Here is a 21,148-nt window from a genome sequence, read left to right as displayed (position 1 = left end):
AGAAATGCATAGGACTCTCAAAAGGGCAGTGAAACCTGGACGGATAACTGGAGGGCAAAGCAGATCTCTCTGGAGTTCAAAGCCAAAAAGATTGATGGACTGATGATTGAATACTGGCGTTGTATTGTTGTTACTGTCTTTTGGTCTTTAAACCTTTTAAAACACACACTTCTCTTCAAACTGCAAGGGGAGGTTTGGACCAAGCTAATGCACGTATTAATTGATATAAAATAATGCTTTTATCTAAGACTGGGCATTCACCATAATCCCTGGTGGAAATGAATTCTATCCTGTTGTTTTTATAATTAGCTTTATTCTCAGAGCACATGAAAATAAAAACAGAACAGCAATGCAAGAAAATAACTTTCTGATCTTCATATGACCAAAATAAAATAAGTTTTGTACAGCTGCCAAATATAGTTATATTTTTATTTTCAAAAATAATTATCACTTTTAAGCCATTAATGAATTTCCTTGTTAATGTAACATTAGTCAGGAAGATAATAATTTTCTGCTCCTTCATTAATCTCTACCCACCATAAAGGAATAAACTGAACAGTTGCCTTTCTTATTCAATTAATTGTTCTTCAAAACAATGTTAAAAATAAATCCAGAACTTTATTAAACCGATTAATGACGCCTGAGCTCCACGCACGCGAAGTTTGCTTGGACAATTTTAAATAAAGTTAATTTGGAGAAAAAAAAAACCTGCGAACACTTCCTGGTTTTGAACCAATAGCAGCGTGAAAGACCGTCACGTGGGTCTGCTCGGGCTCTTGAGGCTGACAGAGTTGGAAAGGTGAGTTTTCAGTAAATGAGATTTAAATCCAAACTGGGGGGGGGAATTTGCTAATCTGCCATGATTCTTGTCAACGTAACGTACTAAAACCTGGTGTTTCCGAAACAAGTTCAGAGAATCGGATTTACGATTACAGACGTGTCGACAGGGGGTAAAGATCATGAAAATACAGGCCCAGAGGTTGTCAGAGTCGCTCCAGCTGCAATTAAACAACTGACATTTCGAAGAATATGATGAATATCACCCAAACTAGGTTAATTCATTCGTTCACTGTTGGGTAAAGGTACTTTAAACCACTCTGCAGTGTGCATTTTCAAGCAACAGCATAAAACAAAAAAGCCACGTTTGGAAGACTTCTGAAATTATATACATATTTGGTCATGATCTGTCATTTAAAAAAGACTGTTATTGCACCAGTTGATCACCTGTAAAAAGTTTTCTCTGCATAGGCAAGACTATTGAGAAACTTTCTAACTAGTTAGTTATTACTTTACCACCAAACAGCCAATTCTGTGACTTATTAAACGGCTTTAACTCTTGTGTCACCGGTCAGCGTTGTTATCAGTGTTTTATTATTTTTGCATGAATTCTGTCACTTTGTTTTGAGTAAAAGGAAAAATTCGAGGTAATAACTGCCATCATTGGGCGCCAAGCCCTCCCCTCAGTGGCTCTTTAAAGTCATCAGCCATCTTCCATGAGAGAGAAATGCCTGTTGGTGCTATAAAATACTGAGCTTCTCTTTCTGTTCTGATCCCAGCTGCAGAAGAAGGTGCATCATGGGCCGCCTGGATGGGAAAGTGATCGTTCTGTCTGCTGCTGCGCAAGGGATTGGACGTGCTGCAGCAATGGTAATGAAAACTCCCTCGCCAAAAAAAATAGTTTAATTTACAGGTTGTATTGTGTTTTCTCTGTTGTGTATATTTATGTTCAAGATGTACTTTATTCATCCCCGTAGGGAAATTGAATTGTAGTAGCAGCCTAACGTGGATTAATGTAACTGTAGTCTAGGTTTTGTATTTACAAAGTATAGAAATAGAATAAATAAATACAAATAAGATTAGAACGTTATAAGCATATATACAGCATATATTATAAGCATATATAATATACAAAATATAATATCTACATATTATAAGCATTATATACATAAGTATAGAATAAAATAGAAGTAAAATTACAACATAAACATTAGACAATTATTGTTGAGTGGGTTTGGATGAATTATAGAGTTTAATGGCGGACGGCAGGAATGACTTCCTGTACCGTTCCTTGGAGCAGCGAGGCTGCAGGAGTCTGCTGCTGAAGCTGCTTCTCAGTTTGTCCACTGTGTTGTGGAGGGGGGGGGGAGGGGGGATTGTCCATGATTGTCCGCAATTTCAACATATATATATATATATTTTTTACCACATTCTTTACTTTTTATAGTACATATTGGAGCTTTTAGTAGTCCGGGCGTCTTGCGAGGGTTTTAGTGACGCGCACATTGTTCAAACATTCGATCATCTCTATGTTGTTGTGCAGAAACAGCCTTTTTGACTTTGCAGAGGATGCACTCGACTGATGTGTGCAGTAAATAACTGTGCTTCAGTAGTGGCTCTTGAAATTCAGAACGATCCTCATGCCCCATCTACAGGCGCGGTTCCTTCTAAACATGGAACAGCTCCCTTTAAAATCACTGACCCCCGCCTCCTTGCGCATCCTTGTGGAGATTGGGTCATTATCTCATCCCTAGCTCTGCCAGCGATGCCTTTTTTTGTGGAAGTGTGGAAGAATTCATATACAGAGGCGTCTGCGTGCCTCTCAGATCATCAGGGTCAGATGGCATTAAAATGTAACATTTGGTGTCAGGGGGTCTGTTGAGTTCTTGCCATTTGGTCATTAAGAAGAATAATTTAATGATGCAGTGTTCTTGGTGCTTAATGGTGCAGTCATTTCATCAGCTATAGTAGTAGAAGTGATTTGATGCTGACTGTTGGAGCATTATGCTTCAAAAATGACATCCCGCGACTGTAAATATTCTATTTTCTGGCCTTTTTTCATCATCTTAATGAGGTTTAATGACGTTTGCCTGTAAAAAAATGTGGTTTAGAACCTCCAATTCTTCAACATGATTTGTGTGTGTGTAATTTTTATCTGCAGGCATTTGCAAAGGAGGGAGCTCAAGTCACCGCAACTGACATCAATCGAGAGAAGCTGCAAGAGCTCGACAGCATCCAAGGTCTGAAATTTGTTGACTTTGTCGCCACCTGCTGGCGGAACATGTGCAGCGGCGCTATTTTGTGTGAATATGGAAACTGATTTGGATTTTAGCAGCAGAAACAATAAATAATTAATCTCATCCCGAGGGATTTAGATTGATGTAAAACAGAGGAAAATAAATGTAATTTCTGTTAAAAAAAAAAAAAAAAGTTTACAGTTATAGAGGAAGTTGATATGAAATAGAATAGATCATTTGCGGGAAAGAAAAAAAAAAAAATACCGGTACATATATATATATATAATAAACTTTTTTTTTTTTTTTAACTTATTTGATTGTTATGCAGAGAATTTTCCTGACTGGGTCTGGCTTCACCACAGTTCTCCTCACCCACAGGCATCAGGACCAAAGTGGTGGATGTGACCAAGAGAGACCAAGTGGAGGCGCTGGCCATGGAGCACGACCATGTGGACGTGCTCTTTAACGTAGCTGGGTACCGTCCCTATCGGCTGCTTTTGTATTTAGTGCTCATTGTTATTGACAAAAAGAAAAAATCCTCACTGATGTGTTACACCTTTGGATGCATTACATCGTAACTAAAATACAGTTTAATTTACTGGTTTACTTATTAGTGCCGCAATAAGCCGTCTTCATTTTAAGCATCTTGGTCCCCCTGCTTAACTACATTTCTAAAATCCCCAAACCATCAGCTTTAAGCTCTGCTTGACCTCATGAAAATCTCCTTAACAAAGGTCAAGCAAATTGACAACCCCAGTACGGTGTTGAGGGGATGCTACTTGACCTCCGGCCTCTTTTCTTTTCAGCGTAATACACAATTTGCCTATCAAACTCCTGTTTTCGCACATTTGAATGAGAATACTTGTCGTCTACAGCTTCGTGCACCACGGCACCATTTTGGACTGCAAGGAGGACGACTGGGACTTTACCATGAACACGAACGTGCGGAGCATGTATCTGATGTGCAAGGCTTTCCTGCCTAAGGTGATGGCCTCCCTCGCAACACGCTACTTACGTTTTAAACTCCTGCATAGAGGAACGATGGCGCGGCCGAAAGGCGACATAGGCTTTTATTTTGCTCTCATCCCCGTTCTACCTGGATTAGCTGCATTACTCTGAGCCTGTGGCATGATGGGAGGCCCAAACGCTAATCCAGCTTTAGCCACAAACTAGCCAAACTGGCCTAATGAGGACTTTTTTAACCGGAACGCGGCCAAAAGGTGTGAGGGTTTACAGCCCTTCGCACCAAACTTCTGATTCTTTTTTTTTTTTTTTTTAGATGTTGGCAAAGAAGTCAGGAAACATTATCAACATGGCATCTGTTGCATCAAGCATAAAAGGTAAATGATCCCCCCCAACACACACACACATACACACTCCGCCGCCCCAACCAGGCCCTCCTCAACGAATGACAGCAGGACAAAAATGACGCTTTAATTAAAAGGCCTTTGAGTTGTTGAAGGATGACAATTGTAATCCTCTTAGATGAGATTTCTGTGTGTGTGTGTGTGTGTGTGTGTGTGTCCTCAGGTGTTGTGAACCGGTGTGTCTACAGTACCTCCAAGGCTGCAGTGATCGGCCTCACCAAATCAATAGCCGCAGATTTCATCGAGCAAGGCATTCGATGTAACTGCGTTTGTCCTGGTGAGTTACAGGTACCCTAAAAACAACAGTCTTTCTATTTTCCCTCTGGATTTGTAGCATTTCTGGGGTGATTTGCAAATCTTTGGCCTATATTCAGTTAAATACACGACAAACAGTTTTTATTAATATGGCCGTTGGCTGTTGCTGGAATTGTCTGACGGCTGCTAAAGTTTCTCCAAAACCCACCTAAAGAAATTCATCCTGCTCTTTCCTGCTCTTTTTATTCATTTTTTTGCAGAAACTTGAAATATCTTGTCTTGGAACTGTTGTTTTCTATCTGCATAATAAGACATTTTACTATTAGACGATGACACATTCGAATTATCTCCTAAATAATCATGAACCTACAACTTGAACGCAACCTCCTTTTCCCAGGTACCGTTGATACTCCATCCCTGAGAGGAAGAATCCAGGCCCAGGCAGACCCGGAACAGGTACGGCATCTGCTGTAGCATCAGCGTGTACTGAAGGTTGCAAACGCTCTAACTCGACCTTCTCTGACCCAGGCCTTTAAGGACTTTATGGCGAGACAAAAAACCGGTCGGATGTGCACGGCTGAAGAGGTGGCACATCTGTGTGTTTACCTGGCCTCGGATGAGGTGAGTGTGTGTGCTGCAGCATGTGTGAATATCCACTAAAGGCAGACAGTTCCACGCGGCTTTCCTTCCATTGCAGTCGGCCTATGTCACCGGGACGGAGCACATCATCGACGGAGGCTGGAGACTCTGAACCGGACGGCGCTGAAGCCAGGAGCTTTTCATCACGTCGGAAAAGCCTCATAATCGAACCGGAAATTCGGAATAATTTGTTTATAGATTGTGGTTGACGGCGACAGTGAATGTACGACCACAGAGATGTTTTCCCTGTATGTTCACGCGTTGTTAAATGCAATCAGAGAGATTTGAGGAGTATCTCATTAAAGGTCCTGACTCTCACCCCCAAGTGACTGCACCAACTTTATCAACAAGCCCTCATGAGCAGGGAATACTTTCCTAGTCTGCACTAATCCCCCTGATTCGAATCTCCCAGCTGCTCTGGCTGTCTCAGGACTGTCAGAGCTACTGAGCAGCCATGGTGAGTTCCCTTTCTTCTTCCATTCACCTGATATATTTTTGAACACCAGGGTAGAAGCGATCGGGAGCGGTAAATTAAACGCACCGTGAGGCGTTCACTTACGGAAACCGACAGGTCGAACACGCAAGCTAGTAAGGTTTAATCCAACATCGGACAAAAATGGAGCTGGTTCTTGACGCGTTCCTCTCGGGTTTTTATATAAACCACTTCGATGAAGTTCAATTAGGGGTGAGCTGATGTATTAAGCCGGGTTTTGGTGATTGGGTCGAACCTGTGGTGAACGTAGCACTAGCATCGAGTCCCAGCGTGTGTAGTTGACAGCTACGGTTCTCGGCTTGTTGAATCATATATGTTTAAAGACACGTTGTCTTAGATCGATACGCCCTCGACTAAAACGACAAATCGATCTTTGTTCTTTTTTCCCGTCTTTCTGTCAATTGACTACCATAAAACTGCCAGGCAAAGATTATTTACCGGCTTTTGTCCGATAATGGGGTTAGGGAGATGGCTGGATTTAATAGCACTGATTGTAACATCGGCTGGAGCCATGGCGGCGTCCGCCGGCACATGTGTCCACTGACCGAAGCAGCAGCAGAAACACTGGCTTTGCTCAGTTGATGAGCTGCGGATTGAGGGCTTCCGGCGACCGAGGGGGGGTCGATCATGGCAGTTGCCGGCTAACCTACTTCCCCTGAACCATCCGCGGCTACCTGAAGCTAACCGCGGCTACGTGGACCATATGGCCGAGCTGTTGGCATCGATTAGTCCGCTCCAAATTGGATTAACTAACGCCTGTCCTTGTAAGCACTTGTCAAAACATTGTAGTAATTTGACGGGAATCACGGCGCAAAGTTGGTTGCGTTCCCCGGGTATTTAAATAGCATCTAATAAGAGCGCCGCTCCAAATTGGATCAGAAGTGAAGAAGCGGCAGTAGTAAAACAAGGTGACGTAACATCAAAGTCCCCCGCATCCGTTGATCGTTGCTGATTATCTTAATTCCGCGCGTGTCCAGTGTTTTCAGATGCAGTTCTCCTTTCGTCGCTAGGTGGCGCTGTTGGACCTTAACCTTTAGAGCCTTCTCCCACCGGGGCTACACTCGGCGCAAGTTGCCATGGAGGACGCACAGCCCAAACCTGTTACCCCAGAGCCCAGTCCGGCTCCCAGCCCGGTTCCAAGCCCACTGCCGGACAGAATCTCTTTACCAGGTGCAAACCACGTGGAGGTATGTTGTGCTCTGATTTTAACCCTCAATATAAAGCAGTCAGACAAAAAGTCAACTATTTACTTAAGACTAAATGTCCAGTTATTTATTGTAATCCTAACGTGAGGTGTCAACAAGAAGTGTCATCCGTTGTCATCCGTTTCCAACATCTCTGTTTCCGAGTATCTGCGCCATTGTTTGGACTTGCTGCAGGATGTTGCCTCATATCTGTTCTGGGCTTTATCTTTAGATAACTTAACTTCAACACCACGCGGCTGCCTTCACAAATGTGGTGTAATGTCAACAACGCTGACCTGCTCTTGTCTGTTGATCTCCAGCACCTGAATGTGAACCAGATCCAGGTTGTAGTGCGGCGTTGCTCCAGCCCCAACGTCACAGAGGAGACCACCTATTTTATTCCCCGAAACCCATTGGTGGATGCTGGTACCAACACCGACCCGCCGGTGGTGTGCTGCCCCCTGCTCCGCAGGTTCTGTCCGTGTCCGCCGAGAGGCCTTCTGGCTTCTCTCGTCACCAAAGGTGGGCGGTGGAATGTTCTCGGCTCGGCTTCTTATTCACCGGTGACCTGACGTTTTACTGTCCCCGTCAGTTCTGTTGGCGGCGGTCCTCTTCGGAGTGGTGTGGTCCATCACGGAGGACGAATGTCTCCCGGGGGGCAACCTCTTTGGCGTCACAATTCTCTTCATCTGTGCGGTCATCGGTGGCAAGTTGGTGTCTCTCATCCGTCTGCCCCGACTTCCACCGTTCCCACCTCTCCTGGGTAAAACGCCTTCATTTGCTCTTTATTTCCAATCGCTCACATATTGATGGTGCTGTCTTGAACTCCCTCTTGGAACTTTATCATCAGCTTAAATGAGCCTTGAGCTCACGAGAGCAATCCAAGCTAAGCTAGTTTGTTTACACGTAGCATCCATTGGTAGGTCAAAGGTCAGGAGGAACTGATTTCATTCATATTCCCACATTGAGCTTTTTTCCATCTGTTCTGTCGCGGGAACATGTTTTTAATGTAATTAGAGACAGCGGAGTTTGGAGTTTTCTTTGATTTGTGACACCCGCCAGTCCGACTGTGAGTCTCTCCGTCTCGCGTGCCAACCCAAACACTGGGAATTCGCCGTGCAACAGTATCCGCGTGAGATCCCCTCACTCCCTCTGCTGCATCGCAGGTATGCTGCTGATGGGCTTCCTGCTAAGAAACATCCCAGTCGTGACCAGAGGGGTGTACATCAACTACAGATGGTCCGCCTCGCTGAGGAACATCGCCCTGGCCGTCATCCTGGCCAGAGCAGGTCTCGGTTTGGATCCCACGGTCTGCATCTACTTCAGATTCCAATTGTACATCCTTCAGGCTCCCCGGTGATGTTGTCCACGTGTAAAGCTCACGGTGTGTGTGTTTCTGTGCTGTCAGGCTCTGAGGAAGCTCAAGTCGGTGTGTGTGCGTGTGGCAGCTGGACCCTGCCTCGTGGAAACGTGCACCACAGCTCTGATCTCTCACTTCCTCATGGGTCTGCCCTGGGTGTGGGGCTTCATCCTCGGGTAAACGCAGCGCTGCTTATCAGCCCTCCACTCTCCATTTCGCTCCCAAAAAACATGCTTTTGCCTCTCTTCCACTGTCAAGGACGCGTGTAATGTTTGAGTCGATGAATACTGAACATACAGAAATAAAACAACATCCCCTCTGTTGCAGCTTTGTGCTGGGTGCTGTTTCTCCAGCTGTGGTGGTTCCGTCCATGCTACTGCTGCAGAAGGACGGGTATGGCGTGGAGCAGGGCATCCCCACCCTGCTGATGGCCGCGGGCAGCTTCGACGACATCCTCGCCATCACGGGTTTCACCACGTGCTTGGGTGTGGCCTTCGCTACAGGTATCCCGTCAATGCCTGTGATTGTGTTCATCGCGGAACACCGTCATGGGTTTTCCACGGGGCGGGTACACGTTGGAGCCCGGGCTCATTTAATGGTGCGTTGTCTTCGTTGTTGGCTTAAGGCTCCACCTGGTACAACCTGCTGAGAGGTGCCCTGGAGGTGGCTGGGGGATTGCTCGCCGGGGTTCTTCTCGGCTTCGTCATCCAGTATTTTCCCAGCGTTGACCAGGTAGGCGCGCTCATCAGCCTGTACCCAGACATCGGCGCCTTTCATCGGCCTTTCATCAAGACATTTCGGACCAAAGGAAAAAATGCTTTGCTGCATGTATTTATTTGCTTGTATTTTTCTGCTAGAAACATGTTGTAATGAAGCGCTCCTTCTTGGTCCTGGGTCTGTCCGTCTTTGCTGTGTTTGGCAGCAGCGTGGCTGGTTTCCCCGGTTCTGGAGGCCTCTGCACCCTTGTGCTGGCATTCCTTGCTGGCCTTGGCTGGGGCACAGAAAAGGTAATAACGTGCACGTGCTTATCTGAGCTGCCCCGCCCACAGGAATCTCTGCACCCTGCATCATTTGGAGAGATTTGGGACTAATTCTTTACCTCTAGGATATATGTATATATATTTAAAGCCTACAGTTTCTGACTGGTCCCCCAGTAAGATCCTCATGGGCCTTTAACTGGTGTCTTCACTTAAAGAGAATCTGTCCTGTTTGTCTCCAGGCACGTGTGGAGGAAGTGGTGGGATGGGCCTGGGATGTGTTCCAGCCACTGCTCTTCGGACTGATAGGAGCAGAGATTAGAGTGTCAGAGCTGGAGGGGCATACAGTCGGTGAGGCAACACACACACACACACACACACACACACACACACAACATAAATAACTGGTCCGATGGCTCCTATTGCCGTTGACATTTAAATGTGGGACTGAATGTAAATTTGTATCTGCATAGGCAAAACTCCGTAAACTCTGTGGCTTTTTCTTTTTCTTCCTTTATCCATTGTAAATCATCGATTTCACCATCCACGTCACGTGACTTCATCCTCTGTTTGCACAGTGTGACTATTCATACTGTTCATGTTGTCAGGTCTTTGTCCACGTTGGATTTTAACGCTATGATATGACTGTTTCAGGCAAAATGGCATTTTAGGATGAAACGGTTTCATTTTTTCACGGACTTGTAGCTGTTTGCCTGCAGCTCTGAAAACAGGAAATGCTGATTCGACATAGTATATAGCAAGAAAAACTCAACACTGGCTGTCCCACTTTTGCCTGCAGGTCTGGGCATAGCTTCTATGCTCATCGCTCTGCTGGTCCGAGTCCTCTTCACCTACATCTGTGTGTTGTGTGCCGGCTTTAACGTGAAGGAGAAAGCCTTCATAGCTCTGGCATGGATGCCCAAAGCCACAGTTCAGGTATGTGCGCACTCGTTGAATGTTGTTTTACTGGACTTTCTTCAGTGGGTTTTGAGGAGAAGCCCGTTTTTCTGCTCTTTTTCAGGCTGCTATAGGCTCCACGGCTTTAGACATGGCCCGGACTAAGAACGACCTGCAGCTGCAGAAGTACGGCATGGACGTGCTGACGGTGGCCGTGCTGGCCATCCTTCTCACGGCTCCTGTTGGAGCGCTCATCATAGGGCTCGCTGGGCCTCAACTCCTCCAAAAACCAAAGAGCTCTGTCAGCAGTGAGCGAGTCAAACCTACTTTATCAGCTTTTTTATTAGGAATGTAAAGATCCTACACGGGGGACTCTTTGATTTTAAACGGCCCTCCCTTTCTCCGGCTTCTTCTCAGGCACGGCAGCAGCGGGCGAAGATGATGACGAGACTCCCGTCACTTATGAGAGCACCCTCTGACGCCGTCTGTACATCTGGCGCGCCTCCACAGATGAGCTTCCCTTTAGCCACCACGTGGCTCCTTTTGTCTCTTATCTGCCAGTCGGATCCTGATTTTCTTTAAAAAAAAAAAAAGCAACAAGAACACTTGATTCGCTGTATTTATGGTGCCGTCTGCTTTGATATTTGAAGTCTGAATTCCGACTCAAGCTCTGAGCCAGAATTTCGCAATCCAAGATGGCCGCCCTGCGCGCCGACAGCGAATGAAGGTATAAGCGACACTGTTTCCACACCGAATCCTCCGCTTGGGTTGAAGTTGTGCCGTCAGCACCGTGCAACTTCTCCGGGCGTCCGCCGATGGTGTTTGCAGGTCCATCGTATCCTCCAGGTTTTTTTTTTTTTAAGAGTATCAGGTTCTAAACAAATAATCGCACCCCTGTGTTGACACCACAATGCCGTGTGAACAACAAATAGATGTTTGGTTTGGTTTCTGACTGAATGTGCTCGTTACGCGGTCACTAAACCTACATTATTGTCACAATAGTGTTTTCATAGCATCGATGTCAGCTTTATTTCTTCTGTGTCTGTGTTTGACGTGAGCCAATCACATGTTGTTTTAATTAAAGGTCAGTTAAATAGGTTTTAGGCGTTTTGCACTCTGTACCATGGTTTATTTTTAACTTGATTTAATGCAATATGTTTTTGTTTCATTTTTGTGTCCACGGCAGGAATTATTTAGTTTTAAGCCTTTATGTAATTAGTTTATAAGGAGCAGAGGTTTTTATCCACGCTTCTTCTGAATCAGAATTTTTCTTTCTTTATTGAAAGTTGACCTCTTTCAGTCACTCTTTGTTACATATGGCTTTTTTTTTTATTATGTTAACCTGTTTTTGTGTATTAATTTCTATTTAAAAATGTTGAGGTGTGTTTTATAGTCATTATTTATGATAGCGTGACTTTTTTCTACTGAATATTCTGTTAAACAGAAATGTTAAACAAGTGTAATGGTCCTTTGGCTGGCAGGATGTATTGTTCCAGGATGCAGCATATTTAACTTTCACATCACCTTTTAAATTGTATTTCTTTACCTAAGATGATGTCATTCCATGCTTGTTTTTCATGGGATTGGGATTCATTCATAAAAGCCCTGTACTGTATTTAGTGATCCCGGGTTTAATTTTAGTCACAAGATGTGGGGAGATTGTAAAACATTTATCTTTATAAAAGCTCAATTACGCTTCCCTTCATTCTGATTAGCTAATTTTGGACTCTACTTTCTATAACATTGTAGCATTTACTAACATAACCAACAAATAACAATATAACCTACATGTTTAATGCACTTTGAGCTTCAAATCTTTCTTATATCTAAAAAATAGCAGCAACTCATCTGATCAAAGCTTGAGTTGCATGTTACATTCAGATTTTATAAAAAAAAGTTACATGTTAAAGCCAAAACGCGCTTAAACACTTGCACGTACAATATTATCACATCTATTTTTTAAAACATGTATGCCAGCAAGCAGTCACATATGAATAAAGATGTTATGACATTAGAGGCAAGTTCCCGTTGGTGGGAATTAAACTAAGAACTTGGTTGACTCAGAACCTTGTTGAATGATCTAGATCAGGGCTGCCCCCACTCTGGCCTCCCTGCCAGGTTTTCTGTCCCAGCAGGCACAAAACACTTTAACCACAAAAGGAACTGGCTTGTCTAGCTGGTAAGACAGAAATCCCGGCCTTCGAGGACTGGACCTGGACTGTCCTGCTCATTCAGGTCAAAGAGATTTAAGGAAATTCAGATGGACTCCTTTAAGTTGCCAAAGTCGTGCCTTGTTTTGGTGTAATGGCCAGAACTTCTGTTTCTTTTGAGTAATGGACCCCTCTGATAGGGTTCTTACCCAATTGTCTCAATGGGCTGATGTGGGTCTTCTTTCCAATTTGTTTCTGGCAGTTCTTGGAGTGCTGGGATATTTGGACCCTCTCCTCACAGCCTATCACTTTCTTTAAGGTTCCAGAGGGAAGAAGAGATGTTAAATCTCCCTGGATCTCATCAAATTTGGAGGATAGTGCATCAATAGTGAAACATTGATTATTAAGTTCGCTGATGAAAAACTAAAGGTAGTCCAGTTGTATTTCCTTAAGCAGAGAGTTCCTGCCCTAAATGATGTCTACAACGTATGAAGCAGCCTTCCAGACACACAATAACTTACATCATTTCACAGCCATAAACGTGACCTAAGCATGAATTAATTTGGCAAAAGCAAAAGGCAATCTGAGAATGGTGTTTATAACAATGAACGCCGCTGGAGAAATACAGTACAACGCGGTGAATAAAAGGTTGTGAATGGGAACAGAACACACTGAATCACAAACTTTAGTGGGGAAATCTTCCAGGAAGGATCGATAATAAGTTATTAAAGAGTTACAGCATTTGTGTCTGAGTCCTCCCCCACACAGAGCGCCTGGTCCCCATTAGAGCTAATGACAAAAACTAAACAGAGTAACCAAACGAGTCAACATGACAGTGACAGCGATGGGGGATGTGGATTGTTGTTAAAAAAAAGTAGCCAAACAGGTAAAAAGTCATCTGTGATCTATTACAATATCTTCTTCTTGAGAATGAGCGGTCCCACGTTGTCCCCAGTCAGCTCATTGTGCTTTAAGTGAGACTTATCACAAACAGGAAACTAAAACAGGAAAGAATATGGTTTTTTTTAAGGTCAGCCAAGCAAACAGACGTAGCATTTCAAGCGTCAGTAAGTGGAGACCTACGGTTTTGGAGCGCCAGCAGCGACAGTAGCACACGTTGGTGCTGTTCAGGTCCTCGATGTCGATCTCGTTCACCACTTTGGGGTTCTCTTTCTGAATCTTCAGGTTAATCAGGCAGTCCCGCTGCTTCTTCTTCTTCGGCAGGAACGGCCGAATGGTCAAATAGCCCAGCAGAGCCAGGATACCCAGGAGCGGCAGCAGCCGGAGCCACTCGGACACTAAAGACAAGATGCGAACATTTTAACGTGCACAGGTTAGAGGCTTCTATAGCAACCTAACTTGAATAGGGTTTTTTTTCTTTCATATATTAAAATAAGCTGAACATCACTGATTCCATCACAAAGGGGAGCACATGGACCATTGGTTTGTATGAATGTTATTACACTTTACAATTTTCCTATAAATAAAATAGTACAAATGAGTTAAGAGGCTCAGTTCATATTGGAGATGATCCTTTATGGTTATTTAGTTTTAATCTACAATGAATGAAAACTCGCCTGTTATGATATAAAGTTTTAAGTGCCTAATTCAAGAGGCAGCAATAACAGTTTCTCTATTGATCGTTTCATGTCTTTGGAAAAGAAAAATGCAATATTAATGTTGCCTAAAGCCATCAGGTGACAGGTGAAACCGTTCTCTCCTTTCAATATTCACCAAAACGTTGCAGCTAGTTTAGCTTTTCGGGCTATTTTTAGGCAACATTTGAACCTTCTCAATGGTCCGTGACGGAAGAAGGTCGAGTTAAAGTGGACTTTCACTGGTTCTCGGAACAACATTCTTCAGTATCGGTGTTCCAGAGCCTGAACACCAGGGAGTCGAAAGTGAGTTAATGACTGACTTTAACTCGCTGAAGATGGATTAAAAGCCCCCATTGATATTGAGTTAAAGCCTGGCCGGATTTAGTATGTTAATACAGCAGAGGATGCAAATATATTACAGATTTTCAGATGACATTCACACCCACAGAGTTAAACTTCCGGTAGATAAAGGAGTAAATAAACGACAGTAAAGCCCTGGAGAAGCCCTGTCAGTCACAGGAGGGCAACGTGCAGGCTCTTGGGTCCAGAAGAGCCAGGGGTAACGAAGTTATGTGCAGAAAGTCGGGGCAACACGCTGCTCCTCTTTTACCTGTTAGCCTTGCAAATCCACCGATGGTTTCCGGAAGCGGAATCCTCTTCAGATAAGCTGGAAGCTGGACTTTTATTATCCTGGAAATAGTTTCCAAAACCATGGTGACGTTCTTAGTGTGGTAGGTATTTTGTTGCACTTGGTTCCTGTGGTTCTTTCATGTCATTGCGTATATTTGTAAGCGCAGTGTGTCGCCGGTACGTAAGGTTCTGTCGTGAGCGTTTGGGAACCAAACGAGAAATGCGTAAAGGCTTTCCTGAATACCACAACGAACGTCTTACGTTGTTACGTCACTTTGCGTGACCAATCAACCCCGGAGGAGTTGGTGGCATCTGATTGGACAATAGGAATGTATCGCGAGGAGTTGCCGACTTCCGCAACTTTGTTGTTTTCTTTATCTAAACGACGCCAACTAACTTATTTTTTTGGTTTTTAAAAAAAAGCAATTTGGATTTCCTAGGTGTTATTAAACGTTTTACTTCTATTCGTAAAAAAGTTACAAAGCCAAGGAAAAGCTTTTCCTTTGTAGGAACTTGGAATTTCATTTTTAGTCCTTAATCCTAAATGGTAGGAAGAATCTTGACTTCAAGTGACAGTCTACTGCACTTTTTCTCCTCGGTTGTGTCCTGTCCCCATCTAGGAGAAAACCATTAACTGACCCAAATCTCTTAAATTATACATATAAAAAAGTTTTTAGAGCCGCTCTATATTTTCAGCCAGGTTTGTGAGTTTATTTGGAAACAGATTTTCCCACAGTTTGGTCTTCCAGACAACGGAGTTCCTAACGAACATCCCAACCTTCTTCATAGTAATAGTTGCACATCTAAAATGATTGCATGCAACCTTACTGTTTCATAGCCAAAGATGAATTTACCATATTTTTATATTCGTGAATCGGTCGGCATTGAGCCTTCGAGTCTAGACTCTGGGCATTTTATTGTGACTACCCGCGGGAAATTTCTCCAGCTACTTCCTGTTGACTGTCGCGTGTCAACAACCTGCGCCGGTGCTGCAGAACGATGGAAGAAGATAAAGAAGCGGTGTCTGCACATTTAAACGGGTAGACAGCCCGAACCTTTTCAACAAGACGTGTTTTCAACATCACGGTCTGTTAGTAAACGGAACATCTCTTTCTTTCGGTGTGTGTGTGTGTGTTTTCCCTGCAGCGTCTCTACCGGGAAAAGAGAAGACTACCTGGAGTGGCCCGAATACTTCATGGCTGTAGCCTTCCTGTCTGCACAAAGGAGTAAAGATCCAAGTTCACAGGTGTGATTTCACATTTCCTTTGCAGCCAGCAAGATTGAAGGAATAAAGTGATGCAAACCTCCTCGATCATCCAGTTCCTGATGATCCAGTTCTTCTGGTTATGAACTCTACACGTTCAATGCAAAAGTGTCTGATCTAAAATTGTCCGAGTTAAAATTCTTGAAACTGGTCATATGCTCAGTGAAGTTAATGAATCTTATTATTGGATTAAGGTACTCGCATCTGCCCTTTGTCATACTTTAGGTGATAAATGAGGGTAATTAATAATTGGATATAAAACGCTAACCTCAACCACCAAGGCCTGGAAATTTAAGTCGTTTGTTTGTTCAAGTATTCTCTTTCCTTTCCCCCCACAGGTGGGAGCATGTATCGTGAACCAAGAGAAAAAAATAGTCGGTATTGGTTATAATGGTATGCCGAATGGCTGCGATGACGACCTGTTGCCTTGGTGCCGTTCCGCCGAAGACCATCTCGACACCAAATATCCTTATGGTGAGAAGTGTTTTAAACACTGAAATCGTTTACAACGTCTAAAAAGAGTAAAAAGGGCTTTAATTGCTATCGCAGGTTTATTGTAGTTTTGCATTCAGCCACCAGGGGGCGATAAAGTCGCGCTGGCGTTTTTTGGGCGAGCAATATATTGATCCACATACAGTTCCCAAGTTCGTATAAGTTCACATATAAGTTGATTCCGTGTATAAGCTGGTGCACACTGTATGGTCATATCAATATTTCCCTTGATTTCAAATGTTGCGCGCTTCCGTTTTGTGCTCATTGTGATTACAGTGTGTCACGCTGAGATGAACGCCATCATGAACAAGAACAGTGCCGACGTGAAAGGCTGCGCCATGTACGTGGCTTTGTTCCCCTGCAACGAGTGCGCCAAGCTCATCATCCAGGCAGGTGGGTGTCTGCGGGTGCGTGACAAACTCTGATGAGTGAGATTTTTTTTTAAAAATGTGTACAAACGTCTCTGTGTTTGCTTTTCACCTCTCTTTTCTTTAGGTCTGAAAGAGGTGATCTACCTCTCCGATAAGTACCACAACACCCCAGGAATGATCGCTTCCAGAAAGTTGCTTGACTTGGCTGGGATTCAGTACAGGTACAGGAAGGTTCCTGTCAGCAGGTTACTGTTGAGGGTTATTTTCAGAATTATCTGTTTAATAGAAAATGCAAAATCTTGGCAGTCAGACATCAAAAGTTCAGCCCTTTGATGCATGCAGGTCACTGTGCAGCATCAGCAGACGGGAGCTTTTAATGAGCATTGTCAGATTTTACTGTGGGAACATTTAGAGACACAATCAAGAAACCTTGATGGGGTTTTTTTGTGCATTTTTTGTGTAAATTAAAGCTTGTATATTGTATTTCTGATGTCTTGGCAGGCAGTTTGTGCCCAAGAGGACCCAGATCGTGATTGATTTTAACTCCATCAACAAATTTGGAAAACTGAACAACACTACAGAGTAAAAGAACGTGGACGTTTGGCCTTATTGGGTGTGAAAGTGAAACTGGTGATTCGGAATTTCATTTTAAATTTTTATAAAACGAGGCAGAAAATCTCTTAAATTACTTTTTAAAAAATCAAACTCTTTTAACAAATATTCATGGGCATCGGGTGGGTTGCTTCTAAATTCACCTGCAGTAGTTGTGTGTCCTGTTATTTAAAGGGTGTTTCTGCGCCTTGAGGGAAATATTTTAAGACTTTTCTTGCAATGTTGGTTTGAGAGTTGAGTGTCTGAAAATGTGTAAATATGCAAATAAAATACAGACCTGCTGACCTTTCTGTGTCTGTCTGCCACTCAAATTACTATATTTACCTCACATAGTTATTATAGCAATATGATGTACTTGAATAGTTTAAATTTTAGGGGGTTTAGGAGTTTTTAAGAAGACTAAACATCCATGTTAGGTAAAAATACCAGGTTTAAACCACCCTAACCAATTCCAGTATCTGATGTTTCAATTAACGAGCTGACCAGAAATCTACTTGAAGCAAATGAATTTTTTTATTTGGGGAAAAACAAAAACAAACCCTAAGCCAGTAAGATGCTTCTTCATATATGTACATCGTCATGATGGGATGAGAAATGCAATAAACAACCGTCATGGCATGATTTGGAGCTGATATGTCTTTGTTTTTCCATACCTAACATGGCACGTTGTCATCTCATGCTCTAGCTCAACTCCATGATTTATTCCTAGTTAACCTACGCAGGAAAACCCATTTCCTTCGTTAAAAACGGAGGCAAGGACCTTTTTTTTTTAAACCCCTAAACCAGGTGAACAACACACAAACATAAACATCTGCTAACAATCCACACATACTACTAAAAGGCGCATCATTAATGATTCTGACCTTCATAATACAGAGAAGCCTTTGATACAGTAAAGTTTTAAACGCGTCTGACAGGACAAATGACCAGATTTCTCCAAGGTTCCTTCTTCTGGGGGGGGGTGATATGGATACAAAAACAGGTCATGTGACACATTTCCTTTTTCTTACATTTTGGCACCATACTCACTGGTGCTTTCAAGTGAAAAACACATAAAAACTTTTTCAAGTATTTTTTTATTCTTCGCCGTAGAAACACTGTACATTGATTTATGAAAATTAGACAAGATCTGCATTTCAGATTAAACCTTCCCAACAAAATCAAAATAAGACCATAAAACTATCTCTCTCTTTTTTCCCCCACTTTCTCAACCACCTGAAAAAAACCCCTCTATGAAGAACACTGACCCACAATCGAGGTGCAAACGTCCACAGGTTTTTAATTTGACCGACCGTCCCTTTTGAGGGGAAACAAGCAAATGAAGCGACGGTTAATTTCTACTCACGCCCCCATGGGCACACGTCCCACCACTGGTTTCTATTGCAAGCGACACTTAACCATTAATTAAAACGCATCCTAGTCTGCAGAAATAAAGGACCAGGTGAGCCTGGTCCACACACGCGGCTCGGATCAGGAGCGCCTGGCGTGTCAGGCTGCTGCTGCTGTTACCATGGTGAAATTAGTGAGTCAACTTAAAACAGGTGGGGGTAGCTCATTCTGTCGGGGGACTTGGCTGAGAAGTGGAGGGTTCTTGGTTCAAGACCCGGTGTGGACAAAACACCTTCAGAGCAGTGCCGAGGTGCCCTTGAGCAAGACGCTTAACCCAAATGCTCACATGGGGCCCTGCGATGAGCTGGTGACTCTTCCAGAGGTCAATCCTGCCCAGCCTCCCTGTGACCCCCCCACAGGGATAAAGCAGTCAAGAAAAAAACAAATTCCTTTTTTTTTTTTTTTTTGCACTTCACGGGTGGTTAAATCTGGGTTCTGGTATTTCTATAGTGACGCTAGTAAAGTACATGTAATGATTTGTAAACATTTTTTTAAATATCAGCTTCTGATGTTTCCAAAAAAAAAAAAGCCCCCAAAACAGGCATTTAAAGTGTCCTGCTTTGTTGCTCGCTCAGAATCCACAGCAGCGAAAGGCGTAGGTTCTGTAGGGGGGGGGGCATCTGGTCCTGCCGACCCGATGCTGAAATCAACGGTCCCGAGTTCAGAACTGCTGCGTGGCTGTAGCGCTTCATCAGACAGAGGGGGGAGGCATGCAGCCGGGGACCGAAACGTCGTAGCCATTAAAACGTTTACGTCGGACAGAACTTGGTCGTCCCCGAAGAGGAAACATCGGCGGGTCGACCCGTCCGTCGGCGGACCGCTGTGTTACCTCCGCCCTATTTCGCTCTGACGCAGGAACTGGATGTTGTTGGCGTTGTCGGCCAGTTCGGGGTACTGCTCCACGGAGAGGACGTAGTAGCCGTCGTAGCCCAAAACCTTCCCGCCGCTCAGCAGCTGCCTCTTCTCGCCTTCCGTCCAGAGGCGGACCCCTTCCTCGCCGTCCCGCACGCGCTGCTGCTCGCGCGCCCAGGCGCTGGACAGAGCCCTCTGCCTCGCCAGCTCCAAGATTCGCGCCTTCTCCTCATCCAGCGTCGTGCCGTAGCGCACGTGGAGCGCCAGAGCCCCGTGCTGCAGCTCCACGTCGGCGAAGCGCCGCGTCTGCCCGTTGACCACGGCCGTGGACTGGAACACCGTGACGTTCACGCCGTTCTCCAGCGACTTCCTGCCGGAGGTGAGCCGCAGCGCGCTCAGGTCGTTTTCCGGGAGGCTGGTCTTGATGAAGTAGTGCGTGTCGCGTCCCTCCGCGGTGTAATGCAGCTCCTCCAGGTAAAAAGCGTTGTTCAGGACCGCCGCCACCTTGATGCAGTCCTCGTTGGCGATGTTGAGCGCGTTGGTCACCACGCGGCCTTGGGTCACAGCCAGCATGACTCCTTTCCCGATGAGCGAGCGGACGGTCGAGAACCACAGCCAGGTTTTGTCCTGGTCGGACCGTCGGTGGTTCAGCTGGATTTCCGGCATCCGCTCAAAGGAGAGGAAGGCCCGAGAGAGCCGCGTCACCTCCTGCTGGACTCCTGTGATAGACTGAGGAGGGAAAAAACAGCTCTGTCGGCGAGGAGACGGCAACGGTGAGCGACCACGAACGTCATTTTTGGACCGTACGTACGGGCAGGTCGTCCCACAGCTGGCTCTTTCTCATCTCCAGCGAGGGCTCCGTCAAGTCCGACTTAGGAATGGGGAACCCTGGGATGGCGTTGTGGAGGTGGAAGCCAAACGTGACCAACCAGATGTTTACATCTGCGCGGGGGGGGGGGGGGGGAGACAAGCAGATGGGGAGAGTCAGGACAGAGCGATTCATGGCAGAGGACGTCGGAGGGGAGGAAGACCGAGCACGAGAAGAATGCGTGGGAGTCAGCAGGAGCTCCAGCAGATGTGAAGGTGTTAACTTATGGAGCGCTCTCACAGAACCGTGGGTAATATGTGCGCATGCTGCCGAGGAGGACATGAGGACACGCGAGGGGACAGATGGATGGTGGCGTTGCCAACGTTCAGGCTGCGTGTCACACACCCTGAACCCCATCCTCCGCTCTGTAGCAATGATTCCTTCGGAGCTGCTGGGCCTCTCTAGGTGGGTCAGTGCTGGACGGGACAGAATTAGGGACAATGGTGGAGCTCTGGAGACATGTGGGGACAGTTGCAGGTGGCAATGACAGGCTGAGAGTGTTGCATCAGGGTGGACGTGTGATGTAGACCAGGCTCACATTATTATTATCATTTTCAAACCACATCTAACAAGTTTCCTAAAAGTGGGACTGGAACATCTCACCTGTTACGTATTCTTTGACGTGATGAACTTTGCTGATGGGGTTGTTCCCCCGAAACATGTACAGATTGAAGGGCTGGGGGTCTTTAGCGATGCGGGTCCACGTGCTGATGTCAGGGGTCGTCCATCTGGATGA

At 44.9% G+C, this 21,148-nt stretch overlaps 5 protein-coding genes across 15 annotated transcripts in view; 3 read left to right on the top strand and 2 right to left on the bottom strand.

Moving 5' to 3' along the window:
* The first annotated feature begins 712 nt into the window (after nucleotides 1–712).
* Nucleotides 713–5,593, top strand: bdh2 (3-hydroxybutyrate dehydrogenase, type 2). 2 transcript variants are annotated; one of them, XM_003971947.3, is made up of 10 exons: nucleotides 713–799; nucleotides 1,557–1,647; nucleotides 2,939–3,017; nucleotides 3,393–3,489; nucleotides 3,890–3,998; nucleotides 4,294–4,354; nucleotides 4,545–4,658; nucleotides 5,034–5,092; nucleotides 5,165–5,257; nucleotides 5,334–5,593. In XM_003971947.3, exons 2-10 carry the CDS (start codon nucleotides 1,576–1,578, stop codon nucleotides 5,385–5,387), a joined length of 738 nt encoding a protein of 245 aa, XP_003971996.2. In that variant the 5' UTR covers nucleotides 713–799; nucleotides 1,557–1,575; the 3' UTR covers nucleotides 5,388–5,593. The 2 variants fall into 2 exon arrangements, with proteins under 2 accessions (XP_003971996.2, XP_011610641.2); XM_011612339.2 differs by having other exon boundaries at nucleotides 775–810.
* A 10-nt stretch (nucleotides 5,594–5,603) lies between these two features.
* si:dkey-162b23.4 (sodium/hydrogen exchanger 9B2) lies at nucleotides 5,604–11,798 on the top strand. Of its 7 annotated transcripts, none has more exons than XM_011612337.2 (13): nucleotides 5,604–5,732; nucleotides 6,779–6,955; nucleotides 7,273–7,474; nucleotides 7,545–7,715; nucleotides 8,119–8,261; nucleotides 8,361–8,488; nucleotides 8,640–8,815; nucleotides 8,938–9,044; nucleotides 9,170–9,319; nucleotides 9,532–9,640; nucleotides 10,089–10,225; nucleotides 10,311–10,494; nucleotides 10,604–11,798. In XM_011612337.2, exons 2-13 carry the CDS (start codon nucleotides 6,845–6,847, stop codon nucleotides 10,663–10,665), a joined length of 1,680 nt encoding a protein of 559 aa, XP_011610639.1. In that variant the 5' UTR covers nucleotides 5,604–5,732; nucleotides 6,779–6,844; the 3' UTR covers nucleotides 10,666–11,798. The 7 variants fall into 7 exon arrangements, with proteins under 7 accessions (XP_011610639.1, XP_029707330.1, XP_011610640.1 ...); XM_029851470.1 differs by having other exon boundaries at nucleotides 5,674–5,732; nucleotides 6,746–6,955; XM_011612338.2 differs by lacking the exon at nucleotides 5,604–5,732 and adding an exon at nucleotides 5,743–5,960.
* Nucleotides 11,799–12,049: 251 nt separating this feature from the next.
* Nucleotides 12,050–14,803, bottom strand: cisd2 (CDGSH iron sulfur domain 2). Its single transcript, XM_003971948.3, has 3 exons — nucleotides 14,545–14,803; nucleotides 13,420–13,634; nucleotides 12,050–13,334 (listed from the first exon to the last, which is right to left on the bottom strand). The coding sequence occupies exons 1-3, from the start codon at nucleotides 14,645–14,647 to the stop codon at nucleotides 13,245–13,247; spliced, it is 408 nt and encodes a 135-aa protein (XP_003971997.1). The 5' UTR covers nucleotides 14,648–14,803; the 3' UTR covers nucleotides 12,050–13,244.
* Nucleotides 14,527–17,587, top strand: dctd (dCMP deaminase). 2 transcript variants are annotated; one of them, XM_029851471.1, is made up of 6 exons: nucleotides 14,527–14,665; nucleotides 15,711–15,810; nucleotides 16,167–16,302; nucleotides 16,597–16,713; nucleotides 16,816–16,912; nucleotides 17,193–17,587. In XM_029851471.1, the coding sequence occupies exons 1-6, from the start codon at nucleotides 14,646–14,648 to the stop codon at nucleotides 17,275–17,277; spliced, it is 555 nt and encodes a 184-aa protein (XP_029707331.1). In that variant the 5' UTR covers nucleotides 14,527–14,645; the 3' UTR covers nucleotides 17,278–17,587. The 2 variants fall into 2 exon arrangements, with proteins under 2 accessions (XP_029707331.1, XP_003971998.1); XM_003971949.3 differs by lacking the exon at nucleotides 14,527–14,665 and adding an exon at nucleotides 14,951–15,604.
* Nucleotides 17,588–17,794: 207 nt separating this feature from the next.
* LOC101077958 (teneurin-3-like) overlaps nucleotides 17,795–21,148 on the bottom strand; it is a 126,887-nt gene continuing 123,533 nt past the window's right edge. For 2 of the 3 annotated variants that reach the window (XM_029851464.1, XM_029851465.1), the window contains 3 exons: nucleotides 21,016–21,140; nucleotides 20,356–20,486; nucleotides 19,518–20,273 (listed from right to left, as the gene is read on the bottom strand). In XM_029851464.1, coding sequence (XP_029707324.1) covers nucleotides 19,518–20,273; nucleotides 20,356–20,486; nucleotides 21,016–21,140 — 1,012 coding nt within the window. Of the gene's footprint in view, nucleotides 20,274–20,355; nucleotides 20,487–21,015; nucleotides 21,141–21,148 lie in introns of all 3 variants that reach the window. The other variant, XM_029851467.1, reaches the window with a different exon arrangement.

This window comes from Takifugu rubripes, chromosome 17 (assembly GCF_901000725.2).
Source record: "Takifugu rubripes chromosome 17, fTakRub1.2, whole genome shotgun sequence".
NCBI classification, from domain to species: Eukaryota; Metazoa; Chordata; class Actinopteri; order Tetraodontiformes; family Tetraodontidae; genus Takifugu; species Takifugu rubripes.
The sequence above is the reverse complement of the archived record's forward strand: the minus strand, read 5'-3'. Positions and strand labels throughout refer to the sequence as shown.

What these genes read in the sequence shown, in the direction of transcription:
- dctd (XM_003971949.3), top strand. Translation starts at nt 15,564, where the DNA reads ATGGAAGAAGATAAAGAAGCGGTGTCTGCACATTTAAACGG. An exon ending in GTGTCTGCACATTTAAACGG is followed by an intron (nt 15,605 to 15,710) that starts GTAGACAGCCCG and finishes TTTTCCCTGCAG; the next exon opens with CGTCTCTACCGGGAAAAGAG. An exon ending in GTAAAGATCCAAGTTCACAG is followed by an intron (nt 15,811 to 16,166) that starts GTGTGATTTCAC and finishes TTCCCCCCACAG; the next exon opens with GTGGGAGCATGTATCGTGAA.
- bdh2 (XM_003971947.3), top strand. Translation starts at nt 1,576, where the DNA reads ATGGGCCGCCTGGATGGGAAAGTGATCGTTCTGTCTGCTGCTGCGCAA. An exon ending in AGAGCTCGACAGCATCCAAG is followed by an intron (nt 3,018 to 3,392) that starts GTCTGAAATTTG and finishes CCTCACCCACAG; the next exon opens with GCATCAGGACCAAAGTGGTG. An exon ending in GCAAGGCTTTCCTGCCTAAG is followed by an intron (nt 3,999 to 4,293) that starts GTGATGGCCTCC and finishes TTTTTTTTTTAG; the next exon opens with ATGTTGGCAAAGAAGTCAGG.
- cisd2 (XM_003971948.3), bottom strand. Translation starts at nt 14,647, where the DNA reads ATGGTTTTGGAAACTATTTCCAGGATAATAAAAGTCCAGCTTCCAGCT. An exon ending in TGGATTTGCAAGGCTAACAG is followed by an intron (nt 13,635 to 14,544) that starts GTAAAAGAGGAG and finishes TCTTGTCTTTAG; the next exon opens with TGTCCGAGTGGCTCCGGCTG. An exon ending in GCTGCTGGCGCTCCAAAACC is followed by an intron (nt 13,335 to 13,419) that starts GTAGGTCTCCAC and finishes TTCCTGTTTTAG; the next exon opens with TTTCCTGTTTGTGATAAGTC.
- si:dkey-162b23.4 (XM_011612337.2), top strand. Translation starts at nt 6,845, where the DNA reads ATGGAGGACGCACAGCCCAAACCTGTTACCCCAGAGCCCAGTCCGGCT. An exon ending in CAGGTGCAAACCACGTGGAG is followed by an intron (nt 6,956 to 7,272) that starts GTATGTTGTGCT and finishes GTTGATCTCCAG; the next exon opens with CACCTGAATGTGAACCAGAT. An exon ending in GCTGGAGGGGCATACAGTCG is followed by an intron (nt 9,641 to 10,088) that starts GTGAGGCAACAC and finishes TTTTGCCTGCAG; the next exon opens with GTCTGGGCATAGCTTCTATG.